Source organism: Chrysochloris asiatica, unplaced genomic scaffold (genome assembly GCF_000296735.1).
Source record: "Chrysochloris asiatica unplaced genomic scaffold, ChrAsi1.0 scaffold00093, whole genome shotgun sequence".
Lineage (NCBI taxonomy): Eukaryota > Metazoa > Chordata > Mammalia > Afrosoricida > Chrysochloridae > Chrysochloris > Chrysochloris asiatica.
In genome coordinates this window covers 4164981-4182547 of record NW_006408611.1, presented here as the reverse complement: position 1 = coordinate 4182547, position 17567 = coordinate 4164981, and the positions used below count along the sequence as shown (strand labels likewise).

General features: G+C 38.8%; 1 protein-coding gene across 5 annotated transcripts in view; it reads right to left on the bottom strand.

Moving 5' to 3' along the window:
• Positions 1-17567, bottom strand: part of CTNNA2 (catenin (cadherin-associated protein), alpha 2) — a 1482995-nt gene that overhangs the window by 89804 nt on the left and 1375624 nt on the right. For all 5 annotated transcript variants that reach the window (XM_006866584.1, XM_006866581.1, XM_006866582.1 and 2 more), the window contains one exon: positions 4230-4381. In XM_006866584.1, the coding sequence (XP_006866646.1) occupies positions 4230-4381 (152 nt within the window). The remainder of the gene's footprint in view (positions 1-4229; positions 4382-17567) is intronic.

Genomic DNA, 17567 nt, shown 5'->3' with positions numbered 1-17567 from the left:
GAATGGAACAATTATGAGAATGAGGCAGGACAGGCCTGTGTTTTGTTCTGTTCTGCATAGGGTAGCTATTCATCAGAGCCAACTCAAAGGCACATAATAACAACAATGCTGATACTATGAGTTACCTGGATCTAATTATTAATTATTAAATTTACATAATGTCCAGATGTCTCTGTGTTCCCCACAAAAATTTTAAAGATCTTGAAGTGCTCTCATCAAAAGTATAATTCACAGCAAAATTTGCAGATTCACATTACAGAATTTTATTATATACAGATAACTGTAGTTTTTCAGGGTTACTCTAAGGAAAAACACCTACTAATTTGCAGAACACAGATCTTCTAACACCAAGAGTTGGTGTGGCACAATAGGATAAACACTGGATTGTTGATGGTTCAAACTCACTAGATGCTCCTAGGAAACCCTATTAGTGTCACTATGATTCAGAACTGACTTGATGGCACTTAACAACAGCAACAACCAAGATACTGACTTCTCCTACCATGGTATGGTATTGCAATTTAATGTGCTAGACTAAAAGGTCGGTTTGAACTGCATAGTCAGTGGTTCAAGCTCAGCAGCCGCTCTTCAGAAGCCCTATGTTGTTATTAAGTAGTAACAAGTGGCTCCAACCCATAGTGAACCTGTGTAGGGTTTCTGAGGAGTGGCTGGGGAGCTTGAACCACAGACCTTGTATGGTAGTGGTTATGTGCCATGGAGTCGGTTCCAACTCCTAGCGACCCTGTACAGGGTTTCTGAAGCTGTACATCTTTACGGGATCAGAAAGCCTCATCTTTCTCCCATGGAACAGCTGGTAGTCTCGAACTGCTGATCTTGTGGTTCACAGCCAGATTCATAACCATTACGCTACCAGAGCTTGTATAAAGAAATCCTATATAGGGTCGCTATGAGTCAGAACCAATTCAATGGCACTTAACAACAACAAAAACCTAACACACGTATCTTAATTTCCATCACTAAATGTTTAACCGTTTGTATGGTAAATACATGCTGGTCTGGCAGATTTGCCTAATCATTTGCTAAATTACCTTGGAGAGTAATCAGAAAACTCCTACATAGCTGATAGATCATAGAGTGTAAGTCTCAGCAAGAAGGGGGTCAACAAAAAGGCAGGAGGGGCAGAGTGGACAGGTTCCAAGAAACAAGTCAGGTCTTAAAAGGTGAGAATGGAATACACTAAGGACAAGCTTTTGTCTACTTCAGAGAGTTGCCTAGAGCTATCCTGGAAGGCTTGGATACCAACATCACCATTAAATATGTATTGATTGCCCAGAGGCAAGACCATGGAGACTCTGACCCTTCAAGGTCCTTTCTGCATCTATTCCTTAAAAAAAGAGATTTCTTTGTTCAGCAAAGTATAATTAACACTTTAGAAGGATAGTGGAGATGGTCAAATTTGCTGGGAAAGGAACAAATCACCTAGTAATTCAATGTGTTTTTTTTTGTCATTCTCGCTGGCTTTGACTTCTTCTTTTTTTTTTTTTTTTTAACTAAGGTGTACTTACTCATTATATTCAGGAGGAAAAAAAAGAAATTATTAAAGTACAAAATGAATCCCTTTGGATACCAAAGGAGAAGAATTTTAAAAATAACAATTTGTACATACTGTATGTTTCTCTCTCTCTAAATTTAAGTGTGAAATCCATCTGATCAAATCACTTGAAATGTCAAGCTGGAGAAATGACACTTCATGTAACAAAGATATGGCATTTCATCTAAAATTATATATTTTTTACAGCTCATGAATGAATAAATGAATGAGGGCTATCACTTCCACAGCCTCCCAGATGAATGGCTGTCACAAAACTGGGAAGGATAACAAAGCAGAACAATGGCCAAAGAGGAAATATGCCTTAAGGATTAGAGTGGGATTTGGTGCTAAATGCTTTGAAAACATAATTCTCATGATCTGTTATCTTATTTCATAAGTTAGTACATAATGGAAAATAAATGATTTAATTTGGTATGGGTTTAAATGACTGATTAGCTTTCCTTGCCTTCACCTTCAATTTGCTAATCTTTCTTTCTGTCATCTTCCTAGGTGTATGCTGCTGCTTGCATGCTTACTCCCTCTCTCACTCTCATTCCACCCCTCTCTTATGCTGATACATGCATACATGTGCGCATGCACACACTTTATAAGACACTGTGCCAGACAAGCACAATATTGAAAAGAAAAAAAAAGAGAGAGAGAGAGACAGGCTTTGCTTTCACAGTCTAAAAAAAAAAGGGGATAAACATAAAAGTAATATGCATACCATTACAAGTAGAAAAGATAAACAATCAAAGGATAGAATCATTTCTGAGGGAGAAAATTTGAGGAGAGCAAATTTGAGTCAGGTCTTGAAAGATGGTAAGAGTTAGACAGATATAAAGCGGGCAAGTTCTCAGAACACAGAATGAATTTGACAGTCCCCAAATTTCAAACGTGAACTCCCCATTGTTATATTTAATTATATCAGTCCAATATAATACGGAATATTCTGATTACTTCAATTTGATTATAGAATTCTTATGAAAAGAAGGTATATTTGATACAAAACAGTCAAGATGACTTAAAGATCAGAAGATGCTGTTTGGGCTCCAAAGTGAAGGAGAAGCATAGATGTCCTAAAGAACTACAGGAAGACTCTTCCAGGTGACACTCCACTCTATGCTGCTCAGATCCCTTCAGTCTTGTTGCTTTATGCTTGGGATGCCACACTGGAGAGGACCATGCAAACACTGAACAAATATCAGTCCTGGAAGGAGAATTAATGCCATATAGGAATTACAGAAGGGTCTCGATGCACTGTTTACAGACAGAACAGTAAGTCACAGATAATATCTTGAAAAACCTGAGAGAGCACAGGCAATTAGCTGGTTGTTGTTAAGACTGTTTTATGGCAGTATTTTTCAGGCTGGGGGAGATAGTCCTTATTGTACAGGCAGTCCCTAGGTTGTGAATGAGATCTATTCCTGAGTGTTTAAGACTGTAGGTTAGTTGGAACAGGTGCATCTATTTCTTATTTAGCCTGACTTTTGTACAAGAAAAGACTTGAAGATTTTCAATGATTTAAAATGATTTCACGTGCAGCAAGCAAAGGTGATTGTGATAAAGAATTTGCTGCTAGAAGGGGTTGGTTCAAAATCTTGGTGTGGTCTTGTAGGATAAGCACCGGATTGCTAACCGCAAAGTTCAAACCCACCAGCCCCTCCTTGGAAATCCTTACAGGGTTATTATGAGTTGGAACCAATTCAATGACACTTAACAACAACAACAAGGGTTGGTTCCGGAGCCAAAGTGGTGCAATGGTAAAAGCAGTTGGTTACTAACCAGAAGGTTGATGCTTAAAAGCACTAGCCGTTCGCTGGAGAAAAATGTGGTATTCTGCATCTATAAGAATTTATAGCCTTGGAAATCTTATGTGTCTATTCTATTATATCCTACAGGAGTAATCTGCATTATCTATTTTCTAGATCTGTGTCTATATGTATTTATTTAGACAATGTTTCGTAAGGTTCATACCTTCTTGAAAATAGAGTAATAGAGTCTGAGGATGGAAGATCATGAGGTAAGAGGTATAGACAGGTTTGCTCTAAGGCTATCGAGTCTTGTCTATAATCTTTAACTTTTTTACAAAGGGAATATAGGTATGCATCACTTTTTATTTAATAATAATATCACTACCAAACTGGGTAATTGTAGTTTTTTTTTTCCATGCATGATTTTTAATCCTGATAGGAAGACATTGTTGGCAAGAGGAGCAAATGGAGAAAAGCAATGCAGCCACAAGCTGGAATTAAATTTAAGGAACAATGCAGAGAGATAGGCAGGACATTGTTGTTCATAATACTCAGTGCTAAAGTGCTCTCCTTGATTGGAATTCCTTATTCATTTCCAAGTAAAAAGGAGCCATGGAGCACTACAGGTTAAGTACTGGACGACTCAAGGAACACTGGCAGTTCAAACCCACCAACAGCTCTCGGAGAAATATGAGGTTTTCTGCTCCCATAAAGATGGAAACACTATACAGGATGGCTCTCAATCAGAACTGACTCCATGACAGTACATTTGGTTATTGGGAGATTATAAATCTACCTAGTATTACTAATTAGAAGTCCAATTGCTTGTCCTATTTAAGTAATTTAACCAAAGTAGACAATTCAATCTTTAGAATTCCTGCTAGAAGCTCTGATAAACTCTGAACTACAAAGGTCTCACATACCCTGATCATCAGCACAGCCTTTCTGATGTCCCGAACACCATCATACACCAAGCGAGAGGCATCTATGAACTCATTCTCCTCAAATGGTTGAGGGACGTTGGCACTCAGGGCTTCAATGGCAACTTCCACTTGTTCAGCAAAGCGTGGCATCACTGTATTAAACAAAGCAAAAATAGTGGATTAGACTATCTTTATCTTATAAGCTAACATTCCAACAGTCCAGCGAAAAAGAATGAAATGAGCCATCATCCAGTTTGGGATGGGGTCCAGTATAATGATTTTGTGCTGTTTACATTCACCTGGAGAAGAAGTTACTCCATTCAAGGTGACAATTTACAACACAGAACATTTAGGAAAACTGCGTATTGTAGTAGATTTTTTGTTGATCCAACCTGAGTTGAGGTATACCTCTGCTATTTACCAGCTATGAAACCTTGGTCAAGTGTTTTTTTTAACCCTTCTAAACACTTTAAAACCCATAACAACATCAAGAAAAGGTCCTATCAGGATACAGTGTGATGGCATTTGACCTTTAGAAAACATTAGTCAATATTTAACCATCACATAGCACATGCTAAGGCCATGCATGGATGGTAAACAGCAGACCTTAACCTATGCAGTTGCCTACTAAAGTACTGATGAAATGACTACACCCATTCTATTTTTGTCAGGAATGCAGGTTTTGAGACATGGAGAAATTGAGACAATTGAGGCTGTGGAGGAAAGCTCATGGGAGGACTGGGTCAAAGGGAAGAGGAAGGATACTAGGGAGAGGAAGGATACGAACTTGAGCAGAAAGTCTAACCAAGACTAACGGATTCAAATATAAAATTAATCTGGTCAGTTTTACAAGGGTACTTCTTGACAGGAGAGGAGATGTATATATAATTCTCTAAAATGATGACACCTGCTTATTTTCATAGAAATACCTACCCCAATCATTGGGATTTGTGAAAAGTAAACTCAATGGAAGGTCTGAAATAGTTCCACTGGCTACTTTAGAAATACTGCTGATTCACTGATTCTCAAAAATTATAATTCCATTTTCTCAGCTGTTACTGTGTAACAATCAGTTCATATGGCAAATGAAAGCCAAAAACACAATTCATTTTATTTACAAGGACCATAAAATAGAAACATCATTCATCTATTTCCATTTCTGAACTTTCATGCTTGATTCATCTTTATGCTCATTTTCATACTGTGTGGATACTATAACATCCATTTTAATCTCTGGTGTGAGGAACTGTTAAATTACTTTATTCTCTAGGGTCAGAGTATTCAAGATAAAACATTACTAGAAAAATGTATTTCTACCATGAAGAACAAAATATTGTTTAACAAAAAACGTGATAGGAGGGATAGAAGAAAACAGAATAACCCTTTTTTCAATAGAAATTATCAAAACCAAAGTGTACATGGTGGGGATTTCCCTTGGTGGGTGGATTGCTGTGATTGGTTCTCTGTACTGTTTGAATTTTACTATTGTCTTTTGAACTCTACTTTTAGATAAAAAAGAGAACTGGGAGAATACTGAGCTTATTGTTGCAAATATAAATCAAATGCAACTATATTTCTCAAAACTAGCACATTAAACTCAGACCATTCCATGTACCCACTTATGGCAAAAATGAACATTTTGACATGACTGAATAATCCTGATAATTTAAATTGATCTACTTATGTATGAAAGCATTATATATATTTGGCATTTTAGGATGAGTATCTTTATAAAATAAAATTACAAATTTCCTTTCTTTCTTAACTGTAAAATGCTGAATAAGAACAATTTTATTCTATGTGAAATCTAAGATGTCATAATTGTGATTCTCAATTATCGTACAAATTTATATATTTCATCAGGGAACACATAGTTACATAAAGTTGTTTGCTCTCATGGTATAATTAACAAAGGATTAATGCTTGTACATGCATGTAGGATAAATACGCTTGCATATCAGTAAGCAAAAATATGTAAGATTAATATTGCACATATCAATAAGAAAAAAACAGAAATATGGTAAAATAATTAAACAATTCACAGAAAAAAAAATCCCATACTATTGATAAATGCATAGGATGTTCCATTTCAGTAATGATTTAAAAAATAGCAATGAAGACAATGAGAGATTTTAAAGCTATTGAGATGGGCAGACAACAAAAGAAAGTTTAATAATAGCAATGTTATTGAGCATGTGGAAAAAAATAGAATCTTTTTCTATTTTTCAAATGGGTACTAATAACTTTGTAAGTACTTTGACAAAATCTAATGAAATAAAAGCTCTATTAAGTTAGTGAATTGGGACATTTTCTAAAAAAAAAAAATGCTATTGAGTTGATTCTAACTCATAGTTAGTGTAGTGCAATGAATCATCCAATATGTATCTTCTAGTCTTAGTCTTTGATCTCCTATCAAATGACTCTTTTACTGATAAGTCTATATATGAGAAGGTAGGAGAAGATCATGATAGAATGACATGATTCAGCTATATATGTTAGGAGTCCATTGTAGTTGTAATCATGTGAAACTCTAGCCTAGGTATAAGAGGAGTCATCTCAGAAGCAAGAGGGAAGAGATCTCACTAGAAGAAAAGAGTCAGAAATCAGCCTAGAACAGCTAGAGTAACAGAAGATACATCTTCCAAAAAGATCAACAAGAAAAATCCAAAACAAAAATGGAAATATGACTGGCTACTAGAATAATAAGCAAGTTGTTTCCCAGGAAGCCATCAAGGTAAGTGATGAAGTTCCTTCAAGAAAATATCCCCTCTAAGACTGAAACTCAAAGGGAACACATGAGAAGGCATGTAAGCTTGCTGGTGCACATGTTGGTCAACTGGTGATTGGAAGAGGGGGAAAGGCAGCAATGAAGACATAGGCTAAGTTCAACCACATTCCACAGACTCCTGTTGACCTGGAGATGAGAGAGAAAAGAGAAAGTGATGGTTAGTCCAAAGTGTGAAGAGACCTGGGGACGCCTGAGTCCAGTGATAAGGACATAGCCATGGAGGGCTATAGCTGAGAGTGAAGCATCCAGCTGATATGAAGTGAGAGGAGGCACACAAGAACACCCAAAGTTGCAGATTGTACCCATTTGAACTAGCTTTGATGGCTTGATAATCAGAACTCAACAAGAGGAAGATAGAAAAAAAAAAAACAACAACAACAACAATTTTTGATAAAGGAAATGAGGGTAAATTGCTACAATTTGGAAGTTGTAACTATAAATACCAACAGAGAGGAAAGGAATCCTCATATCAAGTATCAATGCTATCCCCTCTCTACACAGGGTAGATAGGGATGGGCAACTTAGACATTGGCTACCTAAAATGAGGGAGCGATGAAGGCACAAAGTGACTGGCTTACAAGGGTTCAAAGGGAAGTTTAGTTTAAGAGTGTGTTGGGCAAGAAAGAGTTCCCACTGAATAATTTTCATTATGGAGATCATCACCAGAAAAATGGATAAGCAAACTGTGGTACATACATACACACAATGGAATATTATGCTACCTTAAAGAACAACAAGGAAACAGTAAGTTATCACATAACATGGGTGAACCTTGAGGACATTATGTTGAGTGAAATTAGTCAGTCACAAAAGGAGAAATACTGCATAGGACCACTATTGTAAAAGACTAAGAAAAAGAACCTATACTAAAGGGGAGCAAGGGGATTTCTTTGCTGGTTACTGGGATGTGAAGGGTGGGGTGAGGGGAGGGAGGGGAAGGTGAAGCAAAGGGTAGAGAATAGACACAGGATAGTTTGGGTGCTAGGGAGGGTGACAATACACAAGAAGAGGGAGGGGAATGGAAGAATAAGGCAATGGGGAAAAAATTAGGCAGGTTTGCATGGGCTAAGCGAGACAGAGGTAAATAGTGATGTATGCACAACCTTAGAACAACAGATCTCTGGGCTACAGGGATTGATACATGGTTGGAATGGGCAAAAGGGAGAAAATAATGTTAAGATGCTTGGCTGTCTTTTGAATCTTGGTTTCCCTGGCATACCTTTAAAAAATAGACACTTGAGGGGGAGAGAAAGGAATAGCCAGAAATATCACTATAGAAAGCTTGTAAGTCCATCTTCTGCCTATAATTGACTGGAATCCCTAAAAAGGGGCTACAAAGTACCCAGTGAAGGCAGGTGGTAGGGTCCCCTTAGGGCAAACCCCCTTCGAAGACTAAGACTCAGTGGGAATACAGGATCAGACATGCGCTCTGATTGGTGACCACGTTTGTCACCAATAAGGGGAAGTGAGGGAAAAACAGCAATGATGCTGCGAGCTAAGCCCTACAATGTTAAATAGACTCCTGTGAACCAGGGTGGAGACCTGATCAGCCAGCAGTGTGGCAAGACCTGGGGACTCTTGGGTCCAGAGTCAGTGACATAGCAACAGAGGACTAGAGTGGAGAGTGAAGCGTCCAGCTGATAAGAAGAGAGGGTATACGCATAAGAACACCTACACTTGCAGATAATACCCACTTGACCTGGTTTTAATGACTAGATGATCAGAGCTCAACTAGAAGAAAGAAGAGGAAAAAAAGAGTAATGTGATACAATTTGATGAACTTGACCTACACCTATGGATGCAGGAGCTCAAAAGAGTGAGCAAATCTTTACAGCTAGGATCATTCTCACCCCCTCCATACACAGAGTAGACAGGAATGGGCAACTTGGACATTGGCCACCAAAAATGGGGGTAGAGGGGCTCCAAAGGCAAGAAGTGACTGGCTTACAAGCTTTCAAAGGGGAGCCGAGATCCAGAGTACATGGAGGAAGGTAGAATCTCCACTGAGTAGTATCCAATCTGTCTGGGCGTGGCCAGTGAAAGGAGATGGGGATAGGTCCCTTATGGTACAATGGTTATCAGGACAGGTTGTGCGGATTGGAAATGTAAAGGTGGATGTTTTGGAGCAAAAGGAGGGAAGTGATTGACTATGAAGTCCAGGAGCCAAGGGCCCTGGAACCATCAAGGGAGAAGAACGGAGTGTGGGACCCTACTCAGAGAAGCAGTGACCCCAGAGATGGAGGCAAAGACAATGACATGGAGAGATTGAGTGAGCAGCTGGGGGTTCTAGACCCATAGAGGGAGAGGGACTGTATGCTAATGACCAGGGGCAGGCTTGCAGGGTATACCCTTTGGTTGGTTGATGATGTATGGAAGGGATTGTAACCATGACAATGAAATGATATACAAAAGGATGAATGTAAAGCTAATGCTCTCCCATGTAAACTATCACAACATAATTCACAATAAAACATTTTTTTTAAAAAAGGATAAGATTCTTATGATTCAAAAGTGAGTAATTATTCTCATGACTAGTTGCGACTATCACAATGATAAAGGTATAAGTTTTGTAACAAAAATAGGGGAGTAGTTAATTTTACAGTCCAGAAACAGAGGATCCTGGGACCTTCAGGGGAGAAGAGTACAGGTGGAATGTGGCACCCTTATTCAGAGAAGCAGCGACACCAGAGATGGAGGCAGAGATGGCGACATGAAGAGAGAGAGCAGCTGAAGACTCTAGATTCATGGGAAGATAGAAACTAAGAGATGGTGGCCAAGAGGCAGACTTGCATAATGTGTTCTTTGGTGGTGTAAATTATTATATATGCCTGAGTGTTTAAAAAAAAAAAAGAGGTAAAATGAACAGAGAAAAATACTGTTAACTGATGGTACATGGAGGGGATTATAATCATTGTAATGAAACAAGGTGTATGATTTATTGAATGTAAAACTGATGATCTGTACTATAAACTTTCACTCAATCCTTAATAAAAACCTTTAAAAAAATGAAATAGAACAAAATAAAAAAAAGAAATAGTCAGGAGTAGAGCATGTCTTGTGGACCCTGATATCCCTGCACTTTGATCTTACTCGATCTGTGTTGCTTGTTGTTATTGTTAGGTACCATCAAATCGGTACTGACTCATAGAGACCGTATGCACAACAGAGTTAAACACTGCCAGATCCTGGACCAACCTCACAATCACTGGTCACCTAAGCCCATTGCTACTGCCTCTGTGCCAATCAATCTTGTTGGGAGTCTTCCTCTTTTTCTGTGACCCTCCACTTTACAAACCATGATATCCTTCTCCAGTGACTGGTCCCTCCTGACAGTATGTCTGAAGTATGAGAGACAAAGTCTGGCCATCTTGATTTCCAAGGAGCACTCTGGCTATACTTCTTCCAACACAGATGTTTGTTCTTTTGGCAGTCTCTAGTACTTAGAATATTCTCCTCCAAAACCATAACTCAAATGAATAAATTCTTCTATGGTCTTCTTTATTCAGTGTCAAACATTCACATGTATATGATGTTACTGAAACTACCATGGTTTGGTCAGGTTCACCTTAGTCCTCAAAGTGACATCTTAGCTCTTCAATACTTTAAAGAGGTCTTGTGCAGCAGATTTGTCCAATGCAATACATCCTTAGATTTCTTGACTGCTGCTTCCATGAGTGTTGATGTTTGATCCAAGCACAATGAAGTCTTTGACAACTTAAATCTTTTCTCTATTTATATGGATTTTGTTTATTGTTCCAGTGGTGAGGACTGTTGTTTTTGTTAATTGTAATGCAGCCCATACCAAAGGCTATGGTTTTTGATCTTCATCAGTAAATATTTTAAGTCCTTTTCACTTTCAGCAAGCAAGATTGTAGCATCTTCATATTGCATGTTGTTAATGAGTCTTCCTCCAATTCTGATGCCACATTTTTCTTCATATAATCCAGCTTCTTGGATTATTTGCTCAGCATACAGCTTGACTAAGTATGGTTAATGAAAACAATCCTGATACACACCTTTGCTAATTTTAAAGCATTCAGTGTTCCCTTGTTCTGTTCTAACAACTGCCTCTTAATCTATGTACACCTTATGAGCACAACGGAGTATTTCAGAATACTCATTCTTTGCAATATTGTCCATAGCTTGTCATGATCTACACAATCGAAAATCTTTGCATAGTCAGTAAAGGACAGGTAAACATCTTTCTGGGACTCCTGTTTTTAGCCAAGATCCCTCTGACCTCAGCAATGATACCCCTCATTCCATGTCCTCTTCTGAATCCAGCTTGAACCTCTCTGGAAGTTCTCTTGACTGTCAATGAATGCTTGCAGCTGTTTTTTGCATTATCTCTAGTTAAATTTTACTCACACAGGAGAGCGATTATATTGTCTGATGATTTCCACATTCTGTTGGGTCACCTCTCTTTGGAATGGGTACAGACAGAATACTTGAAATCACACAGCAGCAGAGCAGCAACATTAGAAACAGGAGTCAGAGCATGAAACAAAACAATGAGACTTTGGGCAGGAGGCTTGCTTTCAGAGTGGGATGCCTCAGGCACTTAGTTGGAGGAGCTAGGTTTGTTGACCCATGAAGCTATAGCTGAATCTCTTTAGTCTGAGGCTTATGGTTAAATGGTGTACCCTGTGAAATTTTATCAGCAGACCTAAAAAGGTTTTATTAAACATTGCCAGGGCAGAGAGGCCTGCCTATGGGTATGGTTGAGGAAGAACTGTGCTCTAAACATTTCTGACACTGAATTTTAACCTGTAACTAACTTTCCCCATAACTACGAGTATGGTGTCAGAGTCCTGTTGTCATTGCAATATGGTTTGGTGCTGTCTCTCTTTTTTAAGTGACCCTATAGGACAGCGCAGAATTGTCCTACGTTTCCAAGGCTGCAAATCTTTATGGAAGCAGATTATGACATCTTTCTCAAATGGGACATTATCTAAGGCATTGTTTGTGCTGTTATTGTGAGGTGCCATTGGTTCCAAATCATAGTGACTCTGTATTGGGTGTCTCAGGAGCTTCTGCAGGGTTTGAATCACTAATTTTGCAGTTAACAGTCCACAGCTTATCCTACAGCACTGCACAAGATGTGGTCAAACAGTAACTTCTAGAAAAATACTGTTTGGGAGGGCTGAGGAAGTGTTCATTGGTATCTATGGATAAAGTTGTTTCTTTTTGTTGTTGTTAAGTGCTATCAAGTCAGTTCTGAATCATAACAACCCTGTATACAGTTTCCAAGCAGTGGATGGTGGGTTTTAAATGCTGACCTCGTGGTAAGCAGTGTAGGGCTGATCCTACAGTGCCACACTAAGACTTGTTTCTTATTAGGTTGTATATTCTAAAAATTAATAATATTTATATAAACTCTGAAAATACAAAGCTTGAAGAAAGCTCTGTCAACAGGCAAGACCCTAGCCCAATTCTGACTCCTCTAAAGGAAAGCTACTATGAGCTGATTACTCCATGCCTACGGTTAGTCCATCTGGTGGAGTGAAATGGCTTCAGGGGAGCCTCAGGAAATGATAAACAGATGAAAGTGAATAACTCATGAGGTCAAAAGCAAAATGAAAGGAATATTTGTACGAACTTAAAAATACTCAAGAGAGCACAATTTAAGCATGAGAAGACTTCAGAAAGTTTGTGGAAAAATGAAATTAAAAGGTAATAGAATTTTTTTCCACTAATTGTGAAGCCCCCTCATTTATATGTATTTATTAAACATTTTCTGAAAGGATGTTGTTGTCGTTGTTAAAGATATATAGTACCTGAAATATGAAGGTAAATAAAAAAGCACTGTGGGAAGCTACTGTCTCTCACCATATCCTCCAATTAGGTCTGTAGATGTCTGAATGCGGTGTTTCCATCTCTCTAACTCTCCCCTAAAGAATGCTACATTTTTCTATTTACACCATGTCAAAACAGCATTCTGGGCAGCCTTGGGAGACTCGATCCTTTTCAATGTTCTTTGACTTTGGAGAACAAAAAGAAGTCTGTAGTGTGGAGTAAGGTTTCCCAACAAGATTCGAATAGGAAGGACAGCGCTTGATACCTCCTGGTCTTTTTCCCACCAATGATGTTTGCAAGTTTCTGAAAACGTCTTCCTACAAAGCCCTGTGATCATCCTATGTCCTTCTAGACAATCTATCAAGCTTATCCTTTGGAATCTGAAAGAACAGGCACCGGATATAAGCTTCTGAACTGGTCTCTTTGACTTGAATTGAAGTGGTACAGCAGATCACGTGATTTAATTACATCTTTTTTTGAAGGCATTCCAACGAGACTAAAAAAAAGTATATTATTGAGAGAACTAGTTTGCAGTTAACCACCAATCACAAATACATGTTTAAGCGCATTTTGTTTAGAATAGACCAGTGAATGTATGAACCGGAATCTTAGTAACAATACCTTTTGACTTGCTATTATATAGTTGGTTATGTGTTGTAGAGTCAGTTCTGACTCATAGTGACCCTGTACAGGGTTTCCAAGGAGCTCTGGTAGCGTAGTTGTTACGAATCGGGCTGCGAACTTCACAGTCAAGAGTTTGAAACTACCAGCTGTTCTGAGGGAGAAAAGATGAGGCTTTCTGCTCCCGTAAAGATTTACAGTCTCGGAAACCCTGTACAGGGTTGCTATGAGTCAGAACCGACGCCACGGCACATCACAACAACAACAACCAAATCTTTACAGAAGCAGAATATCTCACCTTTCTCCCACAGAACCACTGGTATTCTCGAACCGTAAGATTAGTAACCCAACTCATAACCACAATGCTACCAGAGCTCCTTTGTCCTTATAGAGTGGTTAGCTTTGAAGAGGGGAGGAATACAGTGGTATTGGACATAGGTTTAAGCACTCTTAACAGTTGCTTAGGAGTCCCCAAAATGCATAAATGATTAAGCTCCCAGCTACTAACCAAAAGTCTTACGGTTCAAATCAAACCAAATGTACCTCAGTAGCTCTTCCAATGTACTTCTGAAAGTCCACAGCCAATGAAAATCTTATATGCAGTTCCACTCTGAGACATATGGAATCTCCATGAGTCAGAATTAACTCCACAGCATCTGGTTTGGTGTTTTATGTTTTCTTTAACAATGAAATTCTTTTTCTAACAATGATATGGATCAGATACTATGTTACTATTGTTACACATGTAGGTGGAAGGACAGTGTCTCTTATATGACCAACTATTTAGTATCAATTTTTTTCATAATTCAATTATGAAAAGCGATCTACCAATTAATCTTAAGGTTGCACTTCTTATATAAGACTACATTGTCAGAGTATAAAAAGATATAGAATAAGGCTCTTAGATGTATGTAAGTCAATTTACGTGTTCCTGAATACAACAGAAACCTATTTAAACAATAGTTTTAAGTGGGGATTTGTTCCAGTTGCCATGAAGTCAGTTCTGATTTATGATGACACCAGGCACGTGTCATGACACCAGGCAGAATTCAGCTCCACAGTGTTTTCTCAATGGATGATTTTCATATAGTAGATCACCAGAGTTTTCTTCCAATGAATTGGAATTGTAATCAAGCACTTAACATTATGGGACTCCTGGTGTGGCACTATAGGATAAGCACTGGACTATGAACCACAAATTCGGCCACGCAAATCCACCAGCTATTCCCCAGAAACCCTATACATGGTCACTATGAATCAGAACTATCTCAAAGGCACTTAGTAACAACCACTTAATTTTACGCCTAAGTAATTGTCAAGGGTTGTTGTTATTATTGTGTGCCGTGGAATTGGTTTCGATTCATAGTGACCCTGTACAGAGTTTTGGAGGCTGTAAATCTTTACGGGAGCAGACCGCCTCATCGTTCTCCTGTGGAACAGCTGGTAGTTTCAAACTGCTGACCAAGGGATTAGCACCCCAATTTGTAACCACTAGATACGTAACCACTAAGCAAGCATTGTTGTTGTTGTTAAGTGCCGTTAAGTCAGTTCTGACCCATAGCGACCCTATATAGGATTTCCAAGGAGCAGCTGGTGAGCTTAAACCACCAACAATGCAGTTCAAATGACTTTGACTTTGCAGTCTGACCCATTAGCCCACAGCGCCACACCAGAACTCCAGAGTTTAATTAGGCAGTGCCCTACTCCCAGTCCTCAGGCCTCAGGGACACATCTCTATTTGCATAAACACAAAAGGGAGAACAAACTGTTGGGAAAAAAAGAGGAAAACAAGGTTGTTGCCTTGTTTTGCTTTTTGTTTGTACAAGACCACCCTGAAGAAGAGTTGCAAAATTAAGAGGTTGGTGGTAGGGCAGGAATAGCAAGTTCTCCTTCTGCCTGCCATCTTGCCTGACTCAGGGCCCAAGTGAGAGAGGAAAAACTCTTTTCAAGAAGGATAGTATTACGGGGTCCTGAATATACCCAGTGTTGTTCTGCAACTCCAGGTTTGGAAAAGGACATTCTACTCAGTCCAGCAGGGAGTGCAGAATCTCTCCAGGGAGATTTTAGAGGTGGTGTGTTGGTGTGGACAATAGTTTTGTGGATGTGGCATTACTATAAAAGGCAGAATCAAGACCTTTCTATGAAGAGATTGGAACGGAAAAGACTACCAATCATTCAAAAAAGAATCATTCACAGTCTTGGCTGGTTCAAATAAAAGCTCAGAGTCAGCCCATGTGTCCTTAATATTTAAAATGACCTTATTGACTTTACTGTAGTAAAGGCTTGAATGTGAACTCATTCAATTGAGTCTATTTACTGTAACTGAGGAGACTTCCATTTTTCTTTCCACAAGTCAGTGTGTTTCTGGGTCTGACCCTTCAGAAAATCTTTCTCCATGCTCTGTTTTTAAATATATTTATCACCTATTTATTAAAGGGTTGGCCAACTGCTACTGCTCTTTACCCAACATCCCATTGTTCACCACATTGCTGCCCTCTTTGTTTTATTTTCAAAGTTGTAGGCAAGAAAACAAAGATTTGTAAAACAATGACATCCAGCTTGACAAAATCACAGGTATTACTTTAACTATTTCTCCTAGGACCTTGCTAGTGTCTGAAAAATTAAATGCCCCCAAAGTAATGCTGAGCTTGTTGTTGTTGTTGTTGTTAAGTGCCATCGAGTCGGGTCCGACCCATAGCGACCCTGTACAGGGTTTCCGAGGGTGTAAATCTTTACGGGAGTAGAAAGCCTCATCTTTCTCCCGCGGAGCGGCTGGTAGTTTCGAACCGCTGACCCTAAGGTTCGCAGCCCGATTCGTAACCACTACGCTACCAGAGCTCCTTGCTGAGCTAGACTATGTCAAACTACTTAAGATACGATGCTGCTTTAACTTCTCACTAATGAGGACAAAACACAGCAATGCCTTTGTGATTCTCACATTATATATTAACAGAGTTTGATATGGGAATATATAAATAGAAGCTTCTTTCTTCTTTCTGAATTACATCCAAAAATATAGGCACCAATTTACTGTTATTTATCAAAAATGCTGATTGTTCTTAATAGCTTGTGTCCACAGGGTGATCAAAGTTGGAAATAAACATTAAAATTCTAACTATACTTTTGTATGCAGACTGCACACTAGGCTGCAGAATAATGGCATTCCAGTAGTAATGAAATCAGAGTTAAGTATACATATAAAAATCAAGGTCATATCATTCTAGCTTTGATCGAGATCCTAAACCAGAGGTGAGGATGTTCTGGACTGAACCCTCCTGAGAGACTTCAGAGGTGAAGTTTCAGAGCATAAGGTGAGTCAATAAAATGAATGAAAAGTTGTGCTAGAGATGCAAATAGGGCTGCTGACAACCACAGGAGCAAAAGCCAAGGTTAACTGGAGGTAGTAGAGGTTAACAGTCAACAGTTCCACTGTCATCTGAGTAACTTTCCTCCAATGACTCCCTATATTATAGAGGGAACTATAAAAATCTCTTTATCAAATTACAAAAGCAAATCAGCATCTGTCTCTGCCCATATTACCAGCCTATCTCTCTTCTCTTTACTTCTTCTCTATCTCTGTCTGTTTTTTTTTTTTTTCTGAATTCCTACATACACTCAAATCTTCTCAACAGATTAAATTACTTCTGTGTCTCTAAATGTGATATGGTCTTTATTATTACTACATATCAATTATAATTTATTCTCTCATATTGAAATATATTTCTTTGGTGCAATCTAGATCAATTTCCAGTTGAGAATTAATTGTCATTATGATGCCTTCCCTAACTCTTAGTTGGAGTACTGGTGTGGCGCTGTGGGTTAATGCCCTGGACTGTAAAGTCAGTCTGATCCACAAGGTTGATGGTTCAAGCTCACTAGCTGCTCTTTGGAAACCCTATACAGGGTCACTATGGGTCAGAACTGACTTGACAGAACTTAACAACAACAATCCCCAGACACCATAGAGTTAGTAGTTTTCTACTTTACAATTCCATCATGTGTTAGGCATGTATATACTGATATGAAACTCACTACACACTCTGGTAGCGTAGTGGTTACGAATCGGGCTGCGAACCTTAAGGTCAGCGGTTCGAAACTACCAGCCGCTCCGCGGGAGAAAGATGAGGCTTTCT